This window comes from Coprinopsis cinerea, assembly GCF_000182895.1.
Source record: "Coprinopsis cinerea okayama7#130 chromosome 5 map unlocalized cont3.5, whole genome shotgun sequence".
Lineage (NCBI taxonomy): Eukaryota > Fungi > Basidiomycota > Agaricomycetes > Agaricales > Psathyrellaceae > Coprinopsis > Coprinopsis cinerea.
Window position 1 is genome coordinate 167,688 of NW_003307540.1, and position 25,518 is coordinate 193,205.

A 25,518-nucleotide genomic window follows, 5' to 3' on the forward strand; every position below is an offset into this window, starting at 1 on the left:
CCGCCCGAAAAGCGATGGGTAACGTTGAGGGTAAACTGCGTCGGGAATAAATGAATGGGGCGGCCCGTCTGGCCATTCTTCTGGTCTATGGACTGGCAGTATCACCTCCACTGTGAAAGATCCCACCGCGATTTCGTGGGTAAGTTTCCTCCCTCGAGGTTTGGGAAGACTGCAACTCAATGAGCCAATGAGCACTAGACAGCCTAGGCCGCGGGAGACACCTTCGATAATGTGCATGTGCTGCCCAGCTTCTGCATCCCAGGTCAAACGATTTCGTCCTTCGAATGCTAGTATTAGCCAAGATCAGACTGGAGGCAACGGCTTCAATATTAATGGGGAGGGAAAGGTCGAGAAACATCTTTGGTGTACGTTGTTCCTCGACATCTATAACGACTGCATTTGATCAACGATCCCGAATTCTACATTGCCCGGGAGGTCGAAACAATGGAGACTCTGAACCTTTCCGCCTTCATCATTCAGGGTTGAACGTTGAATGACCAGGTGATCTCCAAAAAGCGCCCATTCGATGACCCCTTTCGACCATCCCAGTGAGCCATGCTCGTCCAATGTATTACCCGCCAATCTAGGGTGGCAACCACAACGGCGGCGTTCCATCTCGGAAGGTTCATTAATTGGCATTTTTAGCTTTGGGCCCATGGCTTCCAACGACTTCTCCCGCAACTCAATGAAACACATGATAAGTCAGGGCATCGATTTCGTTCTGGGTGGGTATTCCTGCGATGCATTGCATCGCTGCGTGCTGTCCTGGCGTGTGGGTCGATGTCAGCAGCCCGGCGTTCAAAGATTAAAGCGAAGAGAAGGCACCTAGTCTGCCTCGAGGATCGTAGTGAGGCTGGTGGAAGTGCTTCTACGCCATGATCTCCGACCAGGAAGGCCTTGCTGGTCTAGGGAGGGCCTACTCTTCTCAACTCATTACCGCTTCTTGACGGTGATCGATTGCCGACCCAGGTTCAACTTCCCCAGGCTCCTGGTCGACAATGGACGTTGAGACATACTACCACTCGGCGTAAGAGGCTCTGGCGATAACACCGATCGAGAACAACCACCCCTGAATGCTGCGGCATCTCGAACGTTTCACGGAGTTTTCGGTTGTGGTCTCTATTTTCAATGTGGTGTTTTGATAATCAACCCCTCGAGGCTGAATACTAGATCGCTGGACGCTACCCCAACAATCGACCGAAACACCTTTGTCGTAATATATGCCCGAACCATCTCATCACCTTCCTTCTCCGACTCATCTGCTCGATCCTGGACCTTCTCATTCATTCAAGCTGTTCAACTGTCGATCGAAGAATTCCGATGGTTTGTTCGATTGTCGTGAAGCTATCGCAACATTGTATGGGTCATGTAGGGGCCATATTGGCGGTTGATACCGTTCTTTCCAGCGTTTCGTTTCACTAGTTGAGCCAAGAAATTTCGGTTAGCCCACTGCCGCCTGCCATGGGCTTCAAGAGTTCAAGCAAGCGAACTGCGATGTTTGTGGCAGACGCGCTCAGCTCAAGCGTGTGCTTTGGCATTGTGGGTGTGTTGTTGATAATTGAATTATGTTACAACTGAGGTACACGCACGTATACCTATGTGAATTACATAGAAATCGGTGATGCCGCTCGTTCGGCGAAGAGAGGGACGGGCGCTGTTTGGACATGGATGTACTGTAGGCCAACAAGCAGCGCGCTTACCATTCTCTCCAACATTTCAGGACGATAATGAAACGGCAGACTCCCGGAAGGGTGATATTTAAAACCACTTGGGATTGAGCTTTCGCCGATCCTGCATTACAGATTCGGCGAGCCATAAATACGACAGAGTCAAGCGCCCAAAGTTAAAAAGTTGCGGGGTGGATCCTGGGGGGAGCGATCGACTCGGAATTATTTCGAGCGCTCAGAGTGTTAATCCCATTTATCCAGTTTCTCTCCGTTTCTTCAAGAAACTAGTGTCACGGGCTCGTCGGTGTGGTTGAATCATCTTCCAGGGGACCACTCCAATAATATCGCTTGGCTTTCAACGTCAAACCCCCAAGTTCTTTTGACTAACAGCTGATATCGCGCCGGATGGCAAGGTCACTTCACGAAGCTCCCGGCGCTGTGCAGGGGGTTTCATGGACTTGCCATCGATATAAGAAAAGACTACACGGTGTTACCCAAAAATACGGCGATGGCCAGCGAGAGACGTCAGAAGCCCAACGCCCACCTGATTTTATTTCCAAATACGACAAGTTTAGCTGTGGTGTGAGTGTCTACATGTACCGAGAGAAGCCCTTCACTTCAGATGGATACTTACATATGTAAGAATCGAATCCACGCTATTCATGGATCCACGTCCCTTGCTCACAACAGCGATCCTGATATGATATGATGTGCGAGCATCGCCTTTCTCCATACATACCGCCAACTAGGCAATGGGGAATGACATAACAATCAGCGCTCAATGTTTCATCGGCCAAGGGGAGTCCGGGGATGCAATGTGTCGCACCATTGAACGTCGTCCAATAGTGCCTTACTTTTGGTCCATGATGTCCATCCTCCCGCGATAGCCAGTAACGTCCTGAGCCCGAAATTCCGATTCAGATTACTCTGCAACGGAACTTGATTGAGTCCATCCAGGAGGTTTGACTGATGTTAGCGCCCAGGGGGCCTTACCAAACAAAGTCTCCCCCAGTGGGCTGATTTCGCCATGACATACCAAATCCTACGCGACCACCGTAAACCTTTCCTTTCTCGACTAAAATCAAAGATGTTTTTAGAACTGAAGGAGAGTCCTTTGTCGTTTCACGGCTTTCCCGGGTTTAACCAGGGATGCTGGTTGCATTGAACAGCAGCGGGTTAGTACTACGATATTCTATATGCGTTTCTGTACTTTGCGAATAGTTCGAATAGCGCGGATCGTTACATTGCAATTGGTTTTGGTCTCAACTTTGACACTGTTGCCTGTTCGGCGCCCGACATTTTGTTGGAAGATTCTGCCCAAAAGTTGGGATCAGGAAAGGAAGTCGAGATTGGGAGGAATTTTTGGTACTGCCCCCTCTCGCCTGTTGCAGAAACGCCGCCCAAAGCTTCGATTTTTTTTTCTCGGCGGTCAGAGGTAGAACAGAAACAGAAGGAGAGTCCGAAACTGGGAACGATCATGATCAGAGCCCAAAGTTGCGACCTAGTACATCGCAGCTATTCTTGGCTGTACTCAAGGCGCTGAGTTTGTTACGTACCGTACCTCCCTAAAGTAGCCCATTTAAGCGCCCTTAGACTCTGGGATTAAGCCCTCAAAAGTGAGCTATGAGAATCGCTCCACACGAGGACCAGCAAAGGATCGCCAGACCTAAATTGGACAATCCGAGTTGCACGTACAAGGGGATCCCTATCTGCGCACCAACTGATATCCAACCGGTTACTCAAAACCCCCCCACCAAATTCAGTATAACTTACATTCAAGGAAACCCAGATCCCCTTCACAAAAATGTGAGGGATCGCCATTGTTCGATAACCGCAAGCCACGCGAGCAATGGTGCCTCGAGGTCGAGCAGCAGTGACGAGAGACGAACACGTTCCATTTCCCCCGCTCCCTTGGCCACGAATCGACTCGGATTTCCAGGGTTCGGGGATTTACATCCACCACTTTCCCTTTCGAAGCGGTTAACCTTAAACTAGGCAATCAAAGTTCCATATCTAAAATGAACAACTCACGCACACTTCAACCCTACGTAAACCACTGTGCGACGAGAGTAGAATAGAGTTAAAGGGTTTTGCCAATCGTCCGAGTTTCGTTTTTCACTTCTTCTCTTTTGTATTCGTCGCCGGTGAGCGTACGGTCATTGAGAAGGAAGGGAAACAGGTAGAGAGACTCAAGCTTTCAAAGTGACAAGGTTGAGAACGGGTGATGCTCTACGCTGAAAAAGGGGGGCGTGCGTGTTCGATTGGAAGGAGGGCAGAAGCGTTCGATGATTGCCCAAGGAGTTTTCTATTTGGAAGCCCGGCATTCAACTGATTGAGCTACGAGGACTTAGTAACCGGTATAGGATCAACCTGTACGATGGATGAAGTCCGAGAAGACAGCAGATTGAAAGAGTCCATTCTGATTGGAAAAAGCTTCATTCGATGAGTGACAGTTAGGAAACCCATCGGCGACTTGGGATGAAGACGCTCATACCAAGACCGTGTGATGAAACTGAATGTGTGCGATTGTGATGCTGCACGGGGCGAAGGTGCGTCTTGCGAAGAGATGTAATGAAAACAACAAGGTTACTTATGAGTAATAACGAAGGACGCAATAGGAAGGTAGCGGGGGTATCGTTGCTCTGGAGTTCAGTTAACCTTTGGCAACGCACGGAAAAGATAACAGGGTGATGCTAGGAGAGCGATCATGCCCTTCACAGGGTTCTAGCTCGTGCCACGACATGATATTACCTGCAAGTTCGGTGATACATATGTAAGTGCGCATGCAGCCTAGTAGCAGCACCGACGGACTCACCCTCTACCTCTGTCAGCTACCTGCTGAATCAGTTCCGCTCCAACATCAAGAGAAACGGGTCTAGAATGTCCAAAGCGTTTGGACAAAAATAACGAGAGACAATGAGAGACGTCATGGTCCGCGTTGTCCAAGGGCGAATCGTTTAGGGAACGTCATCTAACATAAAAGGCCGATTGCTCGTCCTTCCCTGGGTTCATTTTGGATCCGTAAGAAGCCCAGAGAAACAACAGATAATGCCGAGGCAGGTTACCGAAGGCATCCCGTCTGGGATTAGCATATCCTTATTTATCGATCCGTTCCAGGTCCATCTGACTGGCTCTGAGCATCGATGATAGCATGATAGCCATCGATGATTTTCATCCGTGGGTGCAGGGACCTATCCGTGAATGGGTATCCAATGTGGATCATGTCTGTAACGAGGCAGGGTCCGACATCCTTATGATTGTACAAGAAAGGGTGCAAACATACCTTGTGATCGACCGCCTCCATCGATAAGAACTACCAAACGATGGAGCACAGGGCCGAGAGCCCCAAATAGCCACTTATCGATGGAGGCATGGAAAGTTTGTTTTTTTGGCTATACATAGAGCGTTCTTGCCTTTATGCCCAAAGTGAAAAGTAGCCAAGACGCCTGGGTACAGGAAGCCACCCGTGAAGGTGATGGACGCAAGGATGATCGTTGGACGGATGATCCACACCGACACGCAGATTTAGAATGCCGGGACAGCTGGTATGCCTGGAAGCAAGGAAATTAGGCAAGCTGTCGCAGAAAGGAATTTGGGTGCCCATACCAGCCAGAACGTTCGCTAGACGAAGGGAACGCGAACCGACCGGTGTCTGAGTCATTGGCACGGAAGGTGCCCCTCCAGGCGACACCCCAGTGGCAGAAAGGCACGAGTCCACGGCAAATAAGCGAGTCGCCGGGATCGTACATATGCGGCTGAAAGCGAGGCGAAATTACATTTGGGATGGCAGAAGGCCTGATTGACAAGGGTCGACCTTCTAGAGGAGCTGTTGTTACCTGATTGACGGAATGGCGGGTTGGGGCTTTGAGTTTGAATTATATGGGTGTCGAGAGACTGACCTGTGGTATGAAGGTAGGAATGCATTTGAAGTGGGACGACCCTGCATGGATGGAGCCAGAGTGCGAGCTTGTGTGTGGGATATCAGAGAGTCAAACAGGAATAGTTCTAGCGTATAGAGCGGACGCAGATCCCAAAGTTAGTCTTACCCAGAACGGCTAGTGGAATCCCACGTGAACAGCGTAGCGAGTGCAGGCGCAGTAGATACGTGTCAGGAGGGGTTGTGCCTCCTTGAAGTGCTGTAACGCGCTCAAGCGCTCCGAATTGGCCGTATAAAGAGACTGATCGTTGGAGAGAGGCGCTGGAGAGGAATTGAGATCTTGGAAACAATACGAAATGATGAGTTGTCGCCCGACGATCCGCAGTGCATCAGCTGAATCGCGATTTGTGCAGGAAATTATTTTTTACCGGAAATCCCAAAGCGGAGAATGAAATTTGTGGTGACAATCGGATGCGCCAATCCTTGCCGTTTGGAGAGGGCCAAGACGGTAGCGTTAATCCTTAAAATGGAGGGCGAATCCATCGGGGACGTTCCCAACGTTTGTCGCCGATTGCCATCTTTCTGTTTTGGTTAGTTTTGGCGTCAATTCCGCTCGGCCCAAACTTGTTTCTTCTTCACCTCGTTTTCCCCTTGCTTCTCCCCTTTGCCGCTTTAGTCCACACCGGTATTCAAATAGCTCCCGATTCATCTGCGACCGCCTCCGAACATATATAAACCCTCGCTGCCTCCCGCGTCCTCCCCTGCGCAAATCACCCGCTTGTCATTCAAATCATGGACTCTCCGTCCTCTTCCTCAAAGACTGTCTCGTTGCCTAGTATACACGAGATGTTCCCAGGTATGTTTCTTCTCTCCGTCGTCATTGGAAAATATCTGACATGCGACTCTGGCAGAACATATAGAGCGGGCTCAAAACAAGAATGACTTGAAGGAAGTTGGATCGAAAGGGAAATCTCGAGTGAGTACTTTGACATTGATTTCACTTGGATAATCCAAGTTGACGATATGTCAGGAATCGTCCGAACGTTCGTCGCGATCACCCAAGGGTTCACCGTCGTCGAGGCATTCAGAACTATCCACATCACGAGGCCGACCGGTTACCAACGAGGGACCCCACGACGTCTCCTTTGACGTCCTTCGCTCAGATCCCAGCAGTTCGTCGCTGCAACACCTGACATCGAGTACCACATATCCAAACCGGGGTGCCGCCCTTACATACCAGTCTGGCGCAGGCGTCGAGCGTGGTTCAGCCCCTGCCTTTCGTGTTTCAGTTTCTGCGACGCCACCCCCAGGCCCGCCATCAGACGCATCATCCGCAGCCCCTCCCTCGACCTCTTCTCAGCCGCGTGGGAGCCACAACTTGCCCGCTGACATGGCTGGGATGCACATCAATGACCCACAGCAGCAAGCGCGATCGGCTGGCACCAATAACCACAATGGATCCACAAGTTACCCCTCCATCATCTCGTTTCCCGTTTCCGGACAGCGTCCTCACTCTGGGGGCCCACTGGCTTCCCAAGAAGATAATGTCGGCAATGGTAGTGAAGAAGAGGGTGCCAATGAAGCTAGCTCAGGAAAGAAGCATGTTTGCCCAACGTGTTTCAAACGTTTCAATCGACCGAGTAGCCTGAGAATCCATGTCAACACTCATACTGGCGCTACTCGTGAGTTTCATCCTCGTTATGCCCTACGTTTCGAGACTGAAAGATCGTCACAGCGTTCCGTTGCCCATGGCCGAACTGTGGTCGTGAATTCAACGTCAACTCAAACATGCGACGTCACTATCGCAATCATGCATCCCCTGGATTCGCCCGCCAGCCCACAGAAATCCGACGCAGGAGACGTCGAATCGACAACTCGATGCTCGAAGGACACCCTCCTCATTTGAACGCCCCTCATCTGGCACCCATGCGTCGCGTTTCTGATCCTTACGGACGGTCAGTCAATGGATATCCTGGGAGTGACGAATCGGATGGGTACGACTCGGATTATGGAAAGCACGCACCTCGCCACGACGACCTCGAGTACGATTTGCACCCTGCCGCGTGGTCAGGCAGCCCGCACGCGATGCCTCGCGCTCCTCATGAAAGATCATCGCGATCGTCGACGGCTTCGATCCCTCCCCACCATTATCCCTACCATCGTCGGTCCCCGCACCACTCTTCTCGCCACCCGGAAGACGTGCCTCATCAGTACCAATACCCTCCGCCTCCTCCGGGATATGGTAGCCATCACTCGCCGCCCCCACCTCCGTCGCACTACCCACCCCATCGCTACTCCCCCTCGATGTCTTATCACTACGACTACCCAAGGTCTCCGAGGCATCACCCATACCCACTGCCTGGTACTCGATCCTACACGCCTGCTGGCTCGAGCTTCCATTCCTCCTCACCATCTCCCTCGCATCTCCTCCTCTCCATACGCCATCATCTCATCCGTCCAGGTCCCATTCGCACTCACATCCTCATTCCCATCCACACGGGCCGCCAACAATCCACAAAGAACCAATCTACACTGCCTCGAATCCATATCTTCGGACGGTGACGGAGAACCGCATCGTTTCTACGACGCTGAGGCCAGCGTTCGCCTCGACACCAGCTCGTGCGCCGGAACCACCGTCCTCCAGGCACAGCTATTCCGGGCGAACCTAACCGAGGATCATTATCGCATCGCCTTCGTTTCTGCAAGTTCCAGTTCCCTGCTACCTTCTGCTGATGACTATCTCCTCTTCCTCTTATCACATCATCGACTCGACTTTATCTGCTAGGTTCCTCTTCCATCGAACGCTAGGGGCATCTTCCCGGTTTCATGGCATCATCTCCTTTTTCTATTCCCCGTTTTCATATTCCCCTTCTTCACGATCGATCATGAACTTTTTTTCCTTCTTGCAATGTATCATATCGCTTCAAGCTGTTCCAGCGCCCTCGCTGTTTCCTCCTCCCTTTTTGATACCAACCAACCCCGCGCCTAGATGCTTTGCACCGAGTTTTCAGTCATTCAGTCAGTCAGTCAGCCAACCAACCGTCCGCCGTCCTCTTTCCATCATCCATCCTCTTGCATCCAACATTTTATCATCCATCATCCATTCATCGCTTTCGTCATCGCATTTTTAGGTATTCTACCACTACTACCTGCTAAGTCTGCTGATTCCTTCACGACTACTGCTACTTCTTAGTACTACCCAGTAGGTTACTGTTACAGATGTTCTATCATTATTCGTATTGATATTGGAATCAGACTTTCTGCGTTATCATCATCTTCATCGTTATCAGTTATATTGCATTCATTCCAAGTTCGAAATTCGTAGAGCGTCAATCGAGGTGCAGTGAATACTGGCATGCTTGGTGGACAGATCCTTCGTGACTGCTGAGCGCTGACTAGTCCTGATCATGACCCGCCGGGCTTTTGGTAAGACTGATCATGACACGAGCTTGCTTCTGATAAGATGGGGAGTACGGTATGAACGTAAGATCGTCTTTTCAATTGGGTTTCTCGGGGATGATTCAATGAATTCGGAAAGGCAGACATCTGAAGGGTCTGACGAGATGCTTAGCAAGGATCCTTAAAGGGTGGCCGCGATGAACAGTGAACTGCGGCCAGAGAGCAGTTGCGTTATTATAACGTGTCTTGGGCTGCGAATCAGGTTCGCGGCAGCGGCATGGAGTCGGTGGCTCAGGCTTGCGGCATGGATGGGATACCAATTGAGTTCGATGCCGGGTACTGCATACCCGAGACGTCCGATCCTGCTAAGTCCTTCTTGAAACTGTTACCAAGGCCTTCTCCAGCTTCTAACGATATCTCAAGTCATGTTTCCTACTTGCTATTTTACGACATGTATCTTACGAACCTCAGATGATCATACTTTCGGTGGTGAAATGAGCGATAGTTCCGACGCTGATCGAAGGTACTTCCTAGCCTCCTTGGGGTTTCTCTTCTACCTTGCCCCTCCGCGAGCAAATTGCACTTCGGATTCCTCGAGTATATCAGTATATATGTACTCTGAATGACACTGCCCTTCGATTTTTGAAATTGGGAGACGGGTTGCACGGTCTGACGTCCGTCTCATTCTTTAGTAGATAATTAGATTGAAATTTACTTCAGGGGGCAATTTGGAGTCGCTGGCCTTTGAATAGAGTCAGGAGGTTGGTTTTAGCCGAATCTGTTGAGCCCTTTGAGTAGAATCTGGTTCTGGAACCATTCTCTCTTTCATTCCTACGTCTTCTTTCGTTCCTCCGCGACCATTATGTCTTTCTTTCCCTTCTGGAGGACATGCATGCTTTCTAAGGTTCGGTACAAAGACCAAATACTTTGGGACAAATCCATGAGGGGTTCGCACAACTTCGACTTTAACGAATTTCAAGGAAGTAAGCAATCGCACACTTGCTTGGAGAAGAGGTATCATTCTGGAGTGTGTATTGGAGTCCCCTAACTAGGAAAACAGGGATAATCCACCGGGAAGAGTCGATCCAACCCTTCCAGAAGAGGATGTAAAGATGCAGGAATGGCGTGTTTCAGCTCCTACAGTGTGCACGTCTATGTACAAGAACTCCAAAACCCCGAATACATACGCCATACAAGCAAAGAGCCCGAGCTCCAAGAACCCATTGCGAACACATGGGAGTGGTGTCGATTGCGTCGCACCCAGCTCGTCATGGTCAGGTTGTGGTAGCGCCAATCCACAATTCAAGGAATATACACGGAATATACGTGGCTATAATATTTCCGGATTTCGAACGAGGTGACTTGCGGGAGCGACGGCTCAATTAAGTTTCTTCTCTTCCTCTTCGAAAGGGCTGGTGTTATCTCGTCATTTCGCTGCTTGGCTTAAAATTAGAGGCTTCTGGGGGGATCGGCGGGGTGTTTCGCCGGGGAATTCATTACATAGTCGGTGGTGTGGTCGGTGAGGAAGGTTGTATGTAGTGGGTGGAAACATGAGGCAGCGTCATTCTTGTGTGTTCGTAGTGTTATGGCGTTTCTTCGCCTTTCCCGGCGTGGCCGAAGCCGTGGGCTTGGTGAGGGCGATCCTCCTATTTATCGGGAACCCATGATCTCGTAAGTAGCAACTCCGCAACACACATACGGTATACATCGTAGCCTACTATGGACCTACGATTTGCGGCCTTTCCAACACTCGGATCTAGGCCAGTGTGGTATTTCGAATGGTCCTTTCGCGAAAAGGTTTGGGGTGTGTGTGTGTGCTTTCAGGCTATGTATTTGCCCATAACGAGATTTGTCAAACGGTGCTTCGAGCTTCGAGAACCCTGCCCGTGTGTTTGTGGCCGCTTCGCAGGTGAGTATGTGTGCTTCTTGTGGATCGTCACCGAAGTTTCAGTGGATTATCGATGGATGTACGAGTAAGGTATACATTCGGACGGGTATTTCCTACAGCCTAATTCAAAGGAGGGCCGTAGAGGGTTGATCCAAGTCCTCAAGTCTCCGAGGATGATGAAGAAGCTCTGCAGATCCCTCGAGCTTCGACGCGTCTTCGAAGTACCAAGCACCCTTGGTCCGATATTTCTCCTCCCGCGAACTATGAATAGCAAGGAAAGGCGTTGGATGATAAGAGTGTCTACAACATACCACAGGAGTTCGAAAGAGAACGGTTTGTCTGCGCAGGATCGTGGGTTTGACCGTCCACCACGAATCACACGAGTTCCTCACCTCCAACAAGGAGAGGCGCTCGCCCCGAATGACACGGTCGACGTGTTCAATGAATAATCAACAGGAGTCGCGTTCTCAATACCACCGAGTGAAAATCTGCAGAACTTCCTTTCAAATTCCCCGTCCGAGACAGAAATCCGGGCAAAAAAGAAAAATCGCAACAAAAGCCGCAGTTTGTTCCATTCGGTTCTTGTGGGATCCCGAGTGAAATAGTGGGCTCGGGACCTCGGGTATGACGGTTAATCCAAGCAGCCCTTGTTGCGCCGTGACTTCCCTTTCAGTCGTGCCTTCCCCGAAAACATGAACCCGTATCAAGCTTGGGATCAAAGACGATCTTCGTGCTGTGACAGTTCTGGACTGATGGACCTATCGAACGTTAGCCATCCAATCTGGAAATACTTTCCCTCGAGGAAATCGTACTTTTGCGTCCTGGGTATGATGAGAGCGCTCTGTGAAAGCGCCGGGGCCGTCCTCAGCGCTCACAGGAGGACTCGGCCTCCGAGCTGTATTGACGATTACCAATGAAATATCCTGATGCTGTTAATTGTCCAACGACATAGATTGGTTGGGTTAGGCAGGTTTAGGCTGACACTAGTACAACTGGTCTAAGATTTTGAGGGGTAATGAGTGGCGAATGAAATGTCGGCAAAGACATAACCGTATGGGCGGCAACAATTGCAGAGAATGCAATTGGCAGCGACGATGTGGCAACCGTGACCAATTCAGTACCATAAAAGGCGAAGTCTTTCGGAAAAAGTGTAGGAAAGGACGACAGAGCGAGAGGCACACGAGGGCCGCACGGCAGTTGAACTCCCTATTGTACCCTTCTCGGCCATACAGTCTTTCTGACCAGTCTCCGTCAGGGAAACCCCAAAGTGAGAAAAGACTGACTTGACCTTCACGCGGGTCCTCGAACTTTGCGAAGTCGACACCAATTCTGGCCGTTGAATGTGCGAACGAGTCATGTCAAGGAAGGTGGAACATGAGGCGGCTGTGCCAAGAATCCCCGGAGGCAAATATCGGGAACACATCTTAGGGATCGGCGTGTCCATCCCGAGGATCCCTCCCCATCTGCACGATAATCATCGTGATGGACTGCCATTGACATACGGTGGACTCGAGCCCTGGCAGTTGCTATGCACGATCTTCGCGCATTGGGAGAGGCTACGTGCCGTATACATTCGATTGAATGGTTTAGAGGCTGGGCACGTCGGCAGAAAATACCCATGTGCCTGTACATCTTACCAATTCAAACGAGTGGTGTGGTGTGGGTGTATGCGCATCAAGTATGGGCTCTGGCCTGGGAACGAGGGGGCGCCTATGTGTACCCAGGTTCCGGCGTGAATTGACCAAGGATGTCAACGCCAGGGACAACTCACCATGTTGTTGTTCTTTAACTGGTACTCATCGTCCCAAGTGTCTAGATTCTGGACCGTCTTTGTGACCTCTTAGTACTTTTAAAGCAGGTAACTTAAAAAGGATTCTGAATAGGTTGCGGCCGGGGGAACTAGTCCCGAAGGGTACGATGGCGATATCGTGATTGTCGCGCCCCTTCATGTCAATCGCAGTCCTTCCACACTTAACGGTTCTAAAAGGGGATTATGGGGCTTGTGCGCTGTGGACAATCGGCCTCCGTAACAAGCGCCCAGACAGGGGTGAAAGAGATGTTAACTTATAAAGTGGCATCTGGACTGGGTGCGGGAGACTAAGCGAGAACATTTATCGCAGTTGAGACTAGTTGAAGCCACGAAGGCCAAGGTCGTTTCAACTTCTCTGTCTTAAACAATTGGAACTGAATGCCTGTAGGCTCGCCGCTGACGTCGACGTGGCCGAGCACAGCACTAGCGAGAGATATCTTAATCAAACCGAGAGAGTGGATGGCAAGTGCTGTGAAGTCCTGGATAAACTTGTCTGATACGGCCCTTCACAAGGATGTAGATCCGTCAGTCGAGGCTTAAGCTCAGTTTTAGCGGTCTGTTCGAGATTACAATCATAATCAGCTGTCTTTGTACCGCGAGCATGACTTTGGTCCTTAAACGATGTGAGCCAGAATTCGAACATCTGCTCTCTTGTAGAGATGGTATTATCAGACTCTAAGAGGCAGCAAACAACATCTAGGAATTGAGAGCTGGATTGGTATACTGATTCCTGAATACGCTGTGCAGCCTTCGTTACCGAGATCCCCGAATACGGCCAGGATTCACGGACCTATTCCCCGTACTAGTATGGGGACTGTACCAAAAGGACGCAGTTGAGGCTCGGGAAGCCGTGATGACAAGCTTCCAAATACCGTGCTTTTTTAAGTCCGAACTTATCAAGGCCTAACGGGAAGCCATTCATGGCGAGGAACGCGGGTTCAAACGGGATGAACACTCTCGTGAAAGGAAAACGAAAGCGTACTTCTTGGTCAGCATACTGGCGGTTTCTCTCAATGACGAATGTCGATGGTCTCGTGTTTCAGGGCTGAGGACGCTTCCACGGGTAAATGAGGATACCGTATATCACCTGTTCACGGATCTTCAACCTTGCCTTTCGCGGCAGGGTCTGATTACTAGGTGAGTATTTCCCGTTAAAATGGGTCGCATATCGAATAGCATTATAGCAGGTATCCTCATGCCCTGCACTGCCGTGCTGGTACAAGTCAGCGATCTTTTTGCATGCGTTACTGTCGTGTTGCCCAGAAAGACAGGTTGAAGACAGGGGCCACTTGCCGAAGTTGACGACATCCCGTGATGTCGGAATAGTCCCTTGTGCGTGCAGGTTTGAAGCGGAGCTTCAACTTCGCTCTTCTCTCTCCCCCACATTCAACACGACCTCCAGGCTCCAGATTCGGGTCCCTCTCGAGGCCACATACCCTAGTCGACGAACGTATACTGGCCGGTCGGTAGATGAAGTCTTCTGGGCTATACCACTGGGGATAACCTCGGTGGTGACGACAGACCTCATGCTGATGACGGCTCGCCCAAGACATTCAGGGTTTTGTTTTTCCTGGTGCTTACATCGAAGGAGCCTGGGCGTGCGGTCGTGTTTTGCAATGTCATTTCTAGATGCTGCTGTACTGTTCTCGCTTCATATCGGGTCAGAATCCCTGTCCTCTGAGCAAATTCCTCTGGACCCCAGTCGACCCTCAACAGCCTGACTGCAGTGGATGCGCCGACAATGTCGCCACGGATCTTGTGCCAGTGGAGCTCCTGTCGACAGGTTCTGACGCGATCCCTTCTCGAAGTAGGATAAACAGCGCTCGGACGTACACACTCCAACTTACTACTGCGCCACTTGGTAACCTCATGATCTCTTGAGTTAGAAGTCCTCCACCGCGTCACGTCTTCACTTCTGCGGACCCCTTCATTCACCGCACCGTAGGCGAAGGATCGGAATATCGCCGGCTACTGGATTGAACTATTGCTATTTTGTCCTGAGTCAGGTGGGGCCCTTTCATGCTTGTGTGGGGAAACAAGCTTCGTCCTCGACGTTGACCAGGAGGACCTTGTCAGGGAGGGTTTCCGTAACTTTGATCCAGACCAGTCTTTTACTATGGCTCATGAGGGAGCCATAGCTGTGGCATCTAGCTATATGGACGCCACTTGACGAGCGCCGCACGTGGCGCCGGTGAAGGGTCTTGCTTGGATGCTGTCGCGTTGCCGCATCGATGCCTCAAACGTGTTTGGAGTCGTCCATGGACCCAACGTCAGCCAACGTCCGAGTCCAGATTCAAATAACCAGATGCACTGTATTCCATGGTAAAGTAGGACAATTATAAGCGTATGAATATAACAACAGCATTTGAATGAGATACTAAATTCCCCTTTAAAAGGCTAAAGATTAAGAACACGAACGTTACAAGGCCGTGCGATGATACCGGGTTCGTAGGTGAATATAGAGGCAGAGGTCGATTCCGAATGCTTTACTTATAGTTTAGCTTTTGGATCAGCGGCCTCAGCCTCCTGCTTTCGAATCTCCTCCATGGCTTTTTGGATAGCCTTGTTACGGGTGTTGGTGGCAACAAAGCCGACTTCTCTGTCCGGCTTCCATCCATCGGGCAAGCGTTCTTCCCCCAACCACCTCTTAATCCACTCGATAGGCGAGCCGACCTTCTCTCCAACCTTCTTCTCCCACACGGCTTGGATGATCGCAAGCTCTCCACGAGCTATCTTCGCCTGAACAGATGTGAGAGGAGGCGATTCTTTCTCTCTCCGCACGCGGGACCTTCCCATGTCGAATATGCTGTAGAGGGTTTCCGTCTTCTTCTGCTTTACGCCGTCAACTTCGACCTCGGCTTCGACGACCGTCTGAGCATCCTTGACGACTGCTTCCACAAGTCCCTGGTCGATTTCGATAGGTGCGTATATCTGGCCGGGTGGCGTGTCGTGGTGCACGAGGCTGGCGTTATGCTCCACCACCCCATGCTTTCCAATCTCGTAGAGGTCGATCGGGCGGAATTTACGAAGGAGAAGGAATGTCGTGTAGGAGAGGAAGATGGAGAATGGCATTGTTAGGCCATAACATTCACGTAGGCCCTTGGCTATTGACCAAGCGCTCAAGTTTTTGCCGTCTCGATTACTAAAAGCTGCGTCAGAGAATGTCATTCAATGCGAATACGAATATAGACTCACATGTAGCCATGGTTTGCCATGGTATTTAAGGCAGGACAGGGTGAACGTGAGTCGCCCTTCTGTGCAGGGCAATAGCCATGCGCACTCCCAGTGACAGGACATCCCGCAGGACTGTGGGCATGAGGCCCATGAGACGATAGAGAAGAGCTGTCAGACATCTGGATCAGAGTGGGACGCCCCGAAGAGAAGGAATAGAAGTGTTGGGGACTGTAGAAGTGGTGAGGTTTATGTAGCAAAGAAGAGAGCCGTAAGCGTCGGGACGAATGCAAGCTGTAACGGAGAGATGGTCGCATGTTGCATTGCCCGTCAAATGATAACACACGGCGTGTTTAAGCACCGGTCAAATCCCGGTGCCTGAGACTTTACACGCCTCTTGGTCCCTTATTGATCTGCCCGTTCATTCTGTCAATAGTGCGCTTATCTATCAAACGGACAGTTGGATGGGGCGCGTCTTGCGTTTGAAACCTCTAATCCTGCCACTCAAACTATTTCAGAGCTGTTTATACCTGCGAAAATGTCGTGCTTTAGGCGGCAAAGCCCACATCGGATTATTTCTACCACCGGTTTCAGTTACATCATCCCTGTGAAGGAATAGACGCTATGAAACTACATTGGGCGCAAGAACAATTGGGCTGTGTCTCTTAAGCTATACGATATCTAGTATTCAGCCTGATAATCTAGACAAGATTGAAAGGCATTCATCTTTCCATGTCAATGCCCAATACACCGCAGGAGTCCCGCTTCCATCTGACATCCGTTTGGCTCGGCGCTTCTCCGAAGTGCTTCGATTCTCCCATCGCCTTCGATTGGACTTGCACCACCGCGAGGTGATCGTCTAGAGTGACCCGGCGCCGCTTACTCTTCTATTACGAAGCCTCGAGTCGTCATCGTACGCATGTAGGCGAGAACCACAGTGAATACCGTCATTGATTGAAAGGGAGTCGTCCCAGGTCGACAGTCCAATGGCCATCGGCGCTGGTCTTTTCAACCACTCTCATCTCTCCGTTCTGCAGTTTTTTCCGGGTCGCCTACTTAGGTATAACGGATTTAGCGCTCGCCAGAGGTTCGTGAGGACATTCCGATGACTCAGTCAATCAGTTGGGGCTAAACGGGATAGACTGAAGGCGCTGCAGCAATGAAACAAGCTGATCTTCACATATCATCAAAGTTCATTGCACCCCAACTACTCGACGATGGTTGTCAACCACTGCCACCATTCCGAATGGTTAGCTTAACTCTAGCTTCAAATAAATCTAAAGATATACCCGGAGCGACGGGGAGTCTGAGAGTCCGGAAACCAGTGCAATTAGGCCGACCTTCTGAGCTTAGTAGATAGAGGAAGAGCAGAGTATATGCCGAAATGACGTCGGAACGGGAGTCTCTGCCTCCATGGAGGTAGGAAGGAGCGACGCTTTCCCTATTAATAGACTGACCCGACAGTCTTCCCTGTTCTAGAGTCGTTAGCTGACCATTTATCATTACAATCTTATCACTACAATCGGCTTGGTGTCAGGGTTGTTTCGTTGTCTGAAGCCATTTGGAGATTATGGATCAACTAAAATGCTAGGCTAACAATTTCAGCGCCCTTTTGTCGATGCGGAAAAGGCATGTAAAACTCACCATTACCGATGGTGAATAGTAAAAGTTGGCATTGGCCGGACGATCGCAGAATAAACGCCACAAGGAACTGAAGGTAGGAGGAATTTCAGAGACTCCCTTGTTTCTTCCGACAATCTCTGATACGCTACGATATCCATCACGAAGTCGAGCTTTACCGACGACAGTTTCGGAAAGTCCTTTGAATTGGACAGCGCGGTATTCAGCTTCTTCCACAGTTCTGCCGTCGTCTTCAGTTCATTGGCGAACTCGTCTTCGCTCTTGGTGTAGTCGAGCGCAATGGTGACTGAAGTGAGGCTGGTCGCTCCTGCTCGAGAGAGGGAGGCTACGGTGTCGTTGATGACGCCAAGTATTGTCGCGAAATTCAAGAGGGCTGCCGCCCCGGAGAACGTGAGTCGAAGATGGGTGAATTGCTTAACACCACTAAAGTCGATGGGGAGCCGTTCGAAACCGAACAGGCCGTGATCTTTCGGGAAAGGTTACCAGCCGAACACGATGGCAAAATCGCACTTACCTAGGAAGTTCAAGTCGAGCTCGGTCAAGACCCCGCTTGAGCAAGAGGCCCGGATTAACCTCTGGAATGTGCCAACTGTGTGTTGAGTGGCCGTCCCCGTCAACTTGGCAATCTTTCCGAAGATAGGGAGGCTGGCGACGTCCTGGGGAATGTCAGATTTGGTTGTCAGATGGAGGCTGCATCCTTGGGTGCCGACTACGGGGGACTGAGAGACGTTGACCATTTGAAAAACAGTCGATCCACAAAAGGTCAAGCATGTCAGGTTGGGTGAATGGGTGAATAGCGTGGTCGGTAGCTCGAAGATACAGTCAAATGCCAATGATCTGATGCTGGGTGCGGTACACAATCGGAGAAGCGACTGCCTAAGAGGCGCGGGTAGTCTCCCGTACCGAATGTATTCACTGGGAAGAGGTGGTCCCAGAAAAACCGATGAAACGGAATCCAGTTTGTCCAGTAGACTCGAGAAGGCATCGACTTCCACGACAGGGTGGGTAACCGAAATGGCTATCACCACTTTCTTGACCAGAGGCGCAAATTGGGGGTACTGTGAAAGAAGTTTGTGTTTCTTCTGCACCAGCGAGACTGGGTTTTTCTGGAAAGGTAGCGTATTGACCCGGAGAACCTCGAAGATGAAGGGGCGAAACTCCGACGCGAACCTTTTGCAGACTAGGCGACAGGCTGCAAGCGTCCGGTTCCTTGCTATGTAGTCTCCATTGGCGGTTAGAGAGGCTATAATACCGATGAGTTCCACAGGGAGATGGGCGAGGGATTTGGACATGGCGGTGGAGGTTAAAAGATCACAAATGAATGCTCGCGAGTCGGCCGCGATACGGACAAGCCCGGCTGATTCAGACTGAGACTAAACTTCGGAACCGCGGCTTCAAAGAACAGGAGCTGCCAGAGGGGAGTCGAAAGGCCTGGTCCTCGGCTCACACAGAGGGTAGAGTTAGGGGTGTATGAAGAGGAACTCCTTTCACTCGCTCCTCGATGCTAGCAACGCAGACCATAGGGGCGCTGCTGGCCTTGCACATGTCATCACCTCTCCTTTTCAACCCCAAAAGTGACTTGACACGAGTATATATATTTAACCAGATCAGATTGGAGGCCAACCCTACAGGTATTTTAGCTATATAACTGGCGATCAACGCCTTCGTGTAGCAGGCCCGCTAAGAATTTTGAAAGCATCTACTCAGAATTCCGGGGACTTCGGTTGAGACCCAACATGGCATATCGAGTTCCATCTTCTTCCCCTGTTTCCCTTTCGTTCGACGCAAGAAGCCACCCCGGATGAAAAATATTGAAGGTCCAGAGTGCCAACACGATCATCGCGCCGTCGAGCCAGTCTGCCGGCAAGCAGGTGAAGGTGAACAAAGGAATAATTTCGAATGATCGACAACCTTGACTCACTGAAGTAGATCTCAGTTCGGAGGATACGTCCACCCCAACCTTCGGCCAACTCAACAGTGCGGTACAGAGCTCTGGAATAAAGTGTTAGACTTCGGTGAACTACAAAGGTCAAGCTGAGATTCACGCACCGAACAAACAAGCATAGGGTGTTGAACGTCAGTCCAACGAGCATGAGCTCGATCCTCTTGGTCAACCGGCCTCTCGCAGTGTAGTGCTTGTGGGCCAAATTGATTTTGTTAAGAGGCCTTTCGATGACGAAACGAATGTAATATTCAACGGCGAGAAGGGCGTAGAAGACGATTGCGACTGGGTTAAACCGATTGTTGTTAACTTGGCAAGGGACGTCGCCTGAGCCGCTGCGACTCACCGACGTGTAAGATGATGCCCCCCAGCATTATCAATCCACCCTAATTACAGAAGACATCCAGTATCCATTATGAAGAGCATGGACTCAGCAGCGCACCTTATTGGCTCCCTCCAGTGTGTCCGAGTTAATGGCTGCAACTGCACCCCCGCCTCCTTGGATGAACAGAGACAGAACGTCCTAAAAAAGCGTGGTGGAGAGGTATGGTGAGAAACCTGAAGGATACCGAAGGTCAAGTGGCTAACGGACAATTGTGCAGAAGATACCAGTATCTGGAGGCAAAATTAGGCGACGGTTGGAGCGGACGATTGATCTATTAAGACGTACACCAACGAGGCGACAAGCGACTATAGTCTGTCCCAAGAACCCTGATAATCCGTCCAAAGATGACAAAGTTGGCGGCCAGGAGCGGGGTAGGTCCAAGTACGGTGGCGACCGTCCTAAGCACCGTCGACGAGCGAATTAAGCAGATCCTCGAGCGTCTTCGAAAAAGCGGGACTCACTGGATTTGATACGGAAGCAAATCGAAAGGGTCGAAATGGGATTTCAAGCGTGCACTCCAGCCAACAACCTCGAGGATGCCACAGAAAATAGCTGTCGCAAACAGAAACCATTGCTTGCGAGCGGTTGCTTGAACGATATGACCGACTAGATCCAGCGAGTGAGCTTCCTAGATGGCGACCTGCGACGGGCCCGGATGCTCACCGGTGGAGATACTGAACAGAACGACGAAGGCAATGGCTACAGATTTGGTGGGGGCGTAGCCATATGCATTGCCTAAATCTTCTGTTGAGATATAAGTCAGTGTTTGAGTTGCTAGTGTGGAGTATCTAACCGCTAGCCATGTAGGGACGAGTCGATATGCGAAAGTTCGAGTTCTGAAGTTGAGGGGGTAGATGCGATTTCCTCTCTGCGAGCAGTCGAGCCTTTATACCCTGAGGCTTAGCACCCGAGGACCGCAGCCAGAAATATTTTTCATGGTATTAAACAACTGCAAATTTTTTAGGGCCGAATTCCAACACTGCTTTGCAATGTTCACCACGCAAGATTTTCGAAACGCCTGCGGTAAGCTGTAGAAGGCGACGGTGATCTATCGCCTCGCGGGAGACAAGGCACCGAGAACTTCTGTGGAGAGAATTTCCACATCGCTGCGGCCCGCAGACGTCAAATCAGAGAAGCACCAGTCGGTAGCGACCAGATTTTCGCAGGAGGAGTACAACATAACAGTTAGACATGGGCAACTTGAATGGTATGAAGTATATTTCGTACAAAACTGAAAGAATTTGATTAGAATACTGTCAGAGCACAATATACCTATATGCCTATTACTGACAGAGGTATCCACCCCATGCAAGTAATGGTGGGAAGCCAGTCGCGGGTCCCTAGAGAAGGTGTTGACAATCCCGGTGCAGATCCCGCTGCGGAACGGTGTTCTCTTACCGTCGAGGTTTCGTTCCCTCGCACACAGTTGCTCTCACCAACAACGACGGAGAATTCAAAGCGGATTGTTCCCTTGGAAGAGTTGCTGCGCAAGATAAACTTGCGCTTTCAAGCTTGCCTCGACGTGGATCCCGAAGGGCTAACAGGATCGCGAAGGATGCCGACAGATCCTGAATCAAGCCGGTTTGATGATATCAAAGCTCTTCGAGAACGGCCATCTACGAAAACCTAAACTCTGCAGCGATCCTCCATGATGGCTTGCCCAATCCTGGACCTTCCTTCAGAGCTCCTAGCAAAGGTGGCTCTTCACACCTCACATACAACAGAAACCCACCCTTCAACCGTGAAATCCTGCATGTTAACGTGCAAGACTTTCGCAGAGCACTTCCGACCCCGCCTCTTCCGGCGCGCAGCAATCGAGTTGGAACGCAGCGGGCCCATCGAGCGTCTCCTCGCGATCCTCTCCGCGAACCCGGGGTATGGAAAATATGTCAAGAATTTGGTTATCGCGACATCCTCGCTGTCCACCGTGCACTGCCCCGCACTTCCGGACTTGCTCCTTCATCTCACAGAGGTCAGCGACTTGGCGATGGACTCGATTTCGTTCCTGTCTCTCCCTGAACCATTGGCACAATCGATATCATCGCTTTGCACAAGGAGTCCCCTCTCGACACTCCGTATCTTCGCCTGTAAAGATTTCCCACTGGATTCGGCGCTCAACCCGAGGGCACAAATGATCACCATATACGAGCCATCGTTCTGCCACTCGGAAAACGAGGGGGAGCCTGTCGATGCGGGGACGCGTCAAGGATCGAATCTCAGAGTTCTCAGGGTCACCGTCCCCTCCAAGGACGTCTTTCCGTGCCCCCGACGCCTCCTTACATTCGCTGCTAATTCGTTGGAGGTGATGCAAGTCAATGCGCTTGGTGAGTACGGATGGTCTCACGCTCCTGTCCTGATATCACCGCTGACTGGAACTCCGAATATCAAACTCTTTGGCATTCAGAAATGCGGCCCTTCTCCCTCGATCTTGAAGGCCTCGTCTGTCTTCGCCACCTCCTCTTCAGCCTATCCGGCGTATGGCGCATCGACGACGCACTCCACCTCGTCACCAGCCTCGCTCGCTCGCTTCCTTCCGTCGAGCAATCGCTCGAAACGATTTCGATTTCCTTTGATATCTTAGACCCGAGCGTCTTCATGCACCTCGTCGATGCAGCGGCCGAATGGGGGGACCTGGGGGGTGCTCTGCAGGATCGGACGCGCTTGCCGAGGCTACGTGAGGTGCAGGTGGAGTTTGGGGTTAGGAATTTGTTCGCTGCTGGGCCGTTACCTGAGGAGGATACCTGTAAGCGGAAAGCGGAGGAGATGGCGCGTTTGGCCTTTAAGGATGTGGAAGCAAAAATCCGGGTCTCTGTGGAGATTGGGAATTCGTAACGTGGTGGTTATATAAGTACTAAAGCCTACCATTGACACTCTATTCGCATGCCATATTTTATGCCCGGAGAGGAATGTGTTTGCGAAGCTCCGGCCTTGTGCCCTTCAGGAATCAGAACTTGACTGCTTGTAGCACACGGGTAGATCAAGCTTGTCGCTAGGGATGGTCAAGGGGTTTTAAAACCCCCGGGGTAGAGGCCAAGGGTAGAGCGGGGGTAGGGGTAAGGGTAGATCTCCGGCTACCCTTGGCCAAACCCCTACCCCCGGTCGGGGGTAAGGGTTTTGATAAAAATCAATCAAAACCCATTTATTTCAGCATCTATGTATATTTTCTACTAAATAACTGCTGTATGCGCAATAAAACACATAAAAATATACATATAGACAACTGTAAGTAATTGTTAGTGCCAAAATGATTAAAACCCTTGGTCAAAACCCCCAGGGTTGGGGGTAAGGGTACTACCCCTACCCCTCAGTCAGGGGTAGGGGTTTTGGGGGGTGGGGGTAAGGGTAGGTGTCCGGCTACCCGGGGGTTACCCCTGTCCTTCCCTACTTGTCGCGCTCGATCCCAACTCAACGGATGAAACCTCGAGCTGGAGGCCGTTCGTTATTATGGATACTCTGAAAACTGGTGTGTTTGTCTTTTATGTTTCTTCCTCGCTTCACTGTCGCCCGCCTCTCAGAACCTCTTTTCACAGATTTGATGTCATCGATTTTCATTACCTTGACGATTGCATTTACCAAGAGGCGTCAGATTCCCCGATCCAGGCCATGGTTTCTCACGGAGGAGGTCCCCCCCCCTCCCCCCCAAAATGGGGATAACTACTCTGATTGCCACGGCGGCAGGCTTGACTGTCGAGTCTGAGTTGGGGGTGGAAGATTGTCCTAGGGCCCTTTTTCATCGAGTGGAGTGTTTCCTTCATCATGGTGACTCGTTCCAGGGCTCACCGAGCGCAGACGACGAGTACAGCCCTCCATGTAGCTGTCTGGAGAGCCTCCCTCGTACTCTGCCGACGTTCAGTTCGTGATCCATGCTGATACGAACAGCGGAATTGTGATTGCCATCATTCGAGAACCTATGGCGTGGATCGGTGAATCTGCCGCCTCTTGGCATTTACCACTCAATATTACTCAATGTCCAGTGAAGTGCGCCACTTCGTCACTTGCGTGGCTTGGTCATTTTCCTGCTCCTCCCGCTCCTCCTCCTCCTCCTCCGAAGAGCGATCACATCTACTATCATTCCAGCGCCATCTTCACCACTAGCAGTACTAGCGGAAACAATCTCGCCCTCCCTCGAATTCACCAACCTAAGACCTTGCATCAATTTCGGTTCTTGAAGGTAGTATATGGCGAGTGCAGCGCTCGCAATGATTAATGTTATTGTATTAATAATTAAATAATTCGGACGGCCGACTGGAGGGAATTTATTATTAGACGTGGTCCTTGCGGATCGTGTGCGGCTACCTAGGTCCGAGACTGAGGCCTTTGTACGTTGAGCTTAGACTTAGTGATAGTGAGCAAGGTGGGGATTGTGTCGACAGGGACTGCCATGGGTGTAGCCTGTACCGGGTAGCATACTACTAGCATCGGTAGTACTACCAAGTGCCGCGGAGGCTGATCCCGAACCTTTTCAGGTGCAAAGGCCAGGTTTTTCCCCCTCCCTCAATGATGTGGAGACTACGATCTTTTTGGAACTTGAAACTTTACTTTGTACTACTAGAATGAGTCCGGATTCCGATCTCCCTCACGAAACCACTGGATGATCATTACATCACTACTTTGTGTTGGTTGTCCTAGCCATGGCTCATACGCACTGGCAGCGCGCCGATTGCGCGCATAAAAGTGGTCATCCGAGTCACGGTGTCCACTCAGGCCACACTCAGGCTGGACTCTGGAGACTCGGGCCATCATGCATCAGCGCTCAGCGAGGCGCGATGTACAGTAGAATGTAAGTAGGTAGTATAACTTTAACTTGTACTATAGATAGATAGATAGATAGATGTGTAGTCCACGTCTATGGGCTATGTACACTGTTTGGTAGAACAGGCAATTTAAAAGCCATTGGCTTCTAAGTTCTTTTGTGAAGGTGGACTCTAGATCTCCCGGCGACGATTTGGGATAGTCATGGTAGGCAGTGGCACTGGAAGTGGTGTGTAACTAAGCACTAAGTATTTATCCTCCGAAGAGACGAGGATTCAAAAGAGAGACGAGGTCGATGACAGGGGATGGGATGGAATCAGTGTTGAGTTTAGAGATGAGTAAATGGTGATACTTAGATGAGGCTTGAAGAACGGGAGCTTACATTACTGGAACACGTCGTTTGGAACGTGGAGGGACGGTGGTTACATACCGACCACGAGTCGTGGCAGCCGTTCTGATCGAAAGGAATTACAGAAATTTCTTTCCTACAGATTATTTTTATCTTACCAGCCTAGGAGGTATTTATCGTCATAGATATTAGGCGTTGCGCTATATTTAATCACCTCTCAAAGCAATAGATTGGTTTTACACATTTGTAGGCTATATGCAAGGCCTCCTCGACGTCGAGAAAGGACCGTAAACCCCTAACTGCGCGGCAAACCAAATTAGGGGTTAGATAGGGTATGTAATCAAGAATTAGTCATAACAACCCGCGTCACCTAGGCAACGGTGGCTCGATGGACCCAAGGCACCACCAACTCGAGTCCTATTCTCTTCTCAGGCAAGAACATCGCATTCAGCATTCACCCCGTACCTTTCTTTTCCACCTTCGTTTTTTTGTTTCTTGCATCCTCGTTTTCAACTCGTCTTTCTTCAATCTATTTTGCTCGACGGACGAGGCGATATTGTTGAAGGACGACTGACACCAGGGGCACCCGTTGGTCTATATCGGGGGTCGAATTCTGAAACGCACGCACGCACGCAGC

The 25,518-nt window shown here is 50.6% G+C and overlaps 7 protein-coding genes across 7 annotated transcripts; 3 read left to right on the forward strand and 4 right to left on the reverse strand.

The window, feature by feature from the left end:
* Positions 1-6,336: 6,336 nt before the first annotated feature.
* On the forward strand, positions 6,337-8,329 carry CC1G_08877 (hypothetical protein; the record flags this gene model as incomplete). The annotated part of the gene is made up of 5 exons (XM_001839446.2): positions 6,337-6,400; positions 6,456-6,520; positions 6,575-7,226; positions 7,280-7,499; positions 7,561-8,329. 5 exons carry the CDS (start codon positions 6,337-6,339, stop codon positions 8,327-8,329), a joined length of 1,770 nt encoding a protein of 589 aa, XP_001839498.2.
* A 2,199-nt stretch (positions 8,330-10,528) lies between these two features.
* Positions 10,529-11,280, forward strand: CC1G_14536 (hypothetical protein; the record flags this gene model as incomplete). Its single annotated transcript, XM_002911058.1, has 2 exons — positions 10,529-10,614; positions 10,974-11,280. 2 exons carry the CDS (start codon positions 10,529-10,531, stop codon positions 11,278-11,280), a joined length of 393 nt encoding a protein of 130 aa, XP_002911104.1.
* A 3,851-nt stretch (positions 11,281-15,131) lies between these two features.
* Positions 15,132-16,005, reverse strand: CC1G_06710 (hypothetical protein; the record flags this gene model as incomplete). The annotated part of the gene is made up of 2 exons (XM_001839445.2): positions 15,837-16,005; positions 15,132-15,783 (listed from the first exon to the last, which is right to left on the reverse strand). The coding sequence occupies exons 1-2, from the start codon at positions 15,854-15,856 to the stop codon at positions 15,132-15,134; spliced, it is 672 nt and encodes a 223-aa protein (XP_001839497.2). The 5' UTR covers positions 15,857-16,005.
* A 1,375-nt stretch (positions 16,006-17,380) lies between these two features.
* CC1G_06709 (hypothetical protein) lies at positions 17,381-18,745 on the reverse strand (the record flags this gene model as incomplete). The annotated part of the gene is made up of 4 exons (XM_001839444.2): positions 17,381-17,391; positions 17,457-17,523; positions 17,585-17,919; positions 17,968-18,745. The coding sequence occupies 4 exons, from the start codon at positions 18,743-18,745 to the stop codon at positions 17,381-17,383; spliced, it is 1,191 nt and encodes a 396-aa protein (XP_001839496.2).
* Positions 18,746-19,152: 407 nt separating this feature from the next.
* Positions 19,153-20,583, reverse strand: CC1G_06708 (hypothetical protein; the record flags this gene model as incomplete). The annotated part of the gene is made up of 10 exons (XM_001839443.1): positions 19,153-19,310; positions 19,375-19,445; positions 19,503-19,680; positions 19,742-19,781; positions 19,838-19,918; positions 19,988-20,010; positions 20,066-20,178; positions 20,242-20,386; positions 20,444-20,524; positions 20,574-20,583. The coding sequence occupies 10 exons, from the start codon at positions 20,581-20,583 to the stop codon at positions 19,153-19,155; spliced, it is 900 nt and encodes a 299-aa protein (XP_001839495.1).
* An 848-nt stretch (positions 20,584-21,431) lies between these two features.
* On the forward strand, positions 21,432-22,612 carry CC1G_06707 (hypothetical protein; the record flags this gene model as incomplete). The annotated part of the gene is made up of 2 exons (XM_001839442.2): positions 21,432-22,104; positions 22,185-22,612. 2 exons carry the CDS (start codon positions 21,432-21,434, stop codon positions 22,610-22,612), a joined length of 1,101 nt encoding a protein of 366 aa, XP_001839494.2.
* Positions 22,613-23,318: 706 nt separating this feature from the next.
* CC1G_14537 (hypothetical protein) lies at positions 23,319-24,520 on the reverse strand (the record flags this gene model as incomplete). Its single annotated transcript, XM_002911059.1, has 4 exons — positions 23,319-23,464; positions 23,561-23,598; positions 23,776-24,025; positions 24,427-24,520. The coding sequence occupies 4 exons, from the start codon at positions 24,518-24,520 to the stop codon at positions 23,319-23,321; spliced, it is 528 nt and encodes a 175-aa protein (XP_002911105.1).
* Between the last annotated feature and the right edge of the window lie 998 nt (positions 24,521-25,518).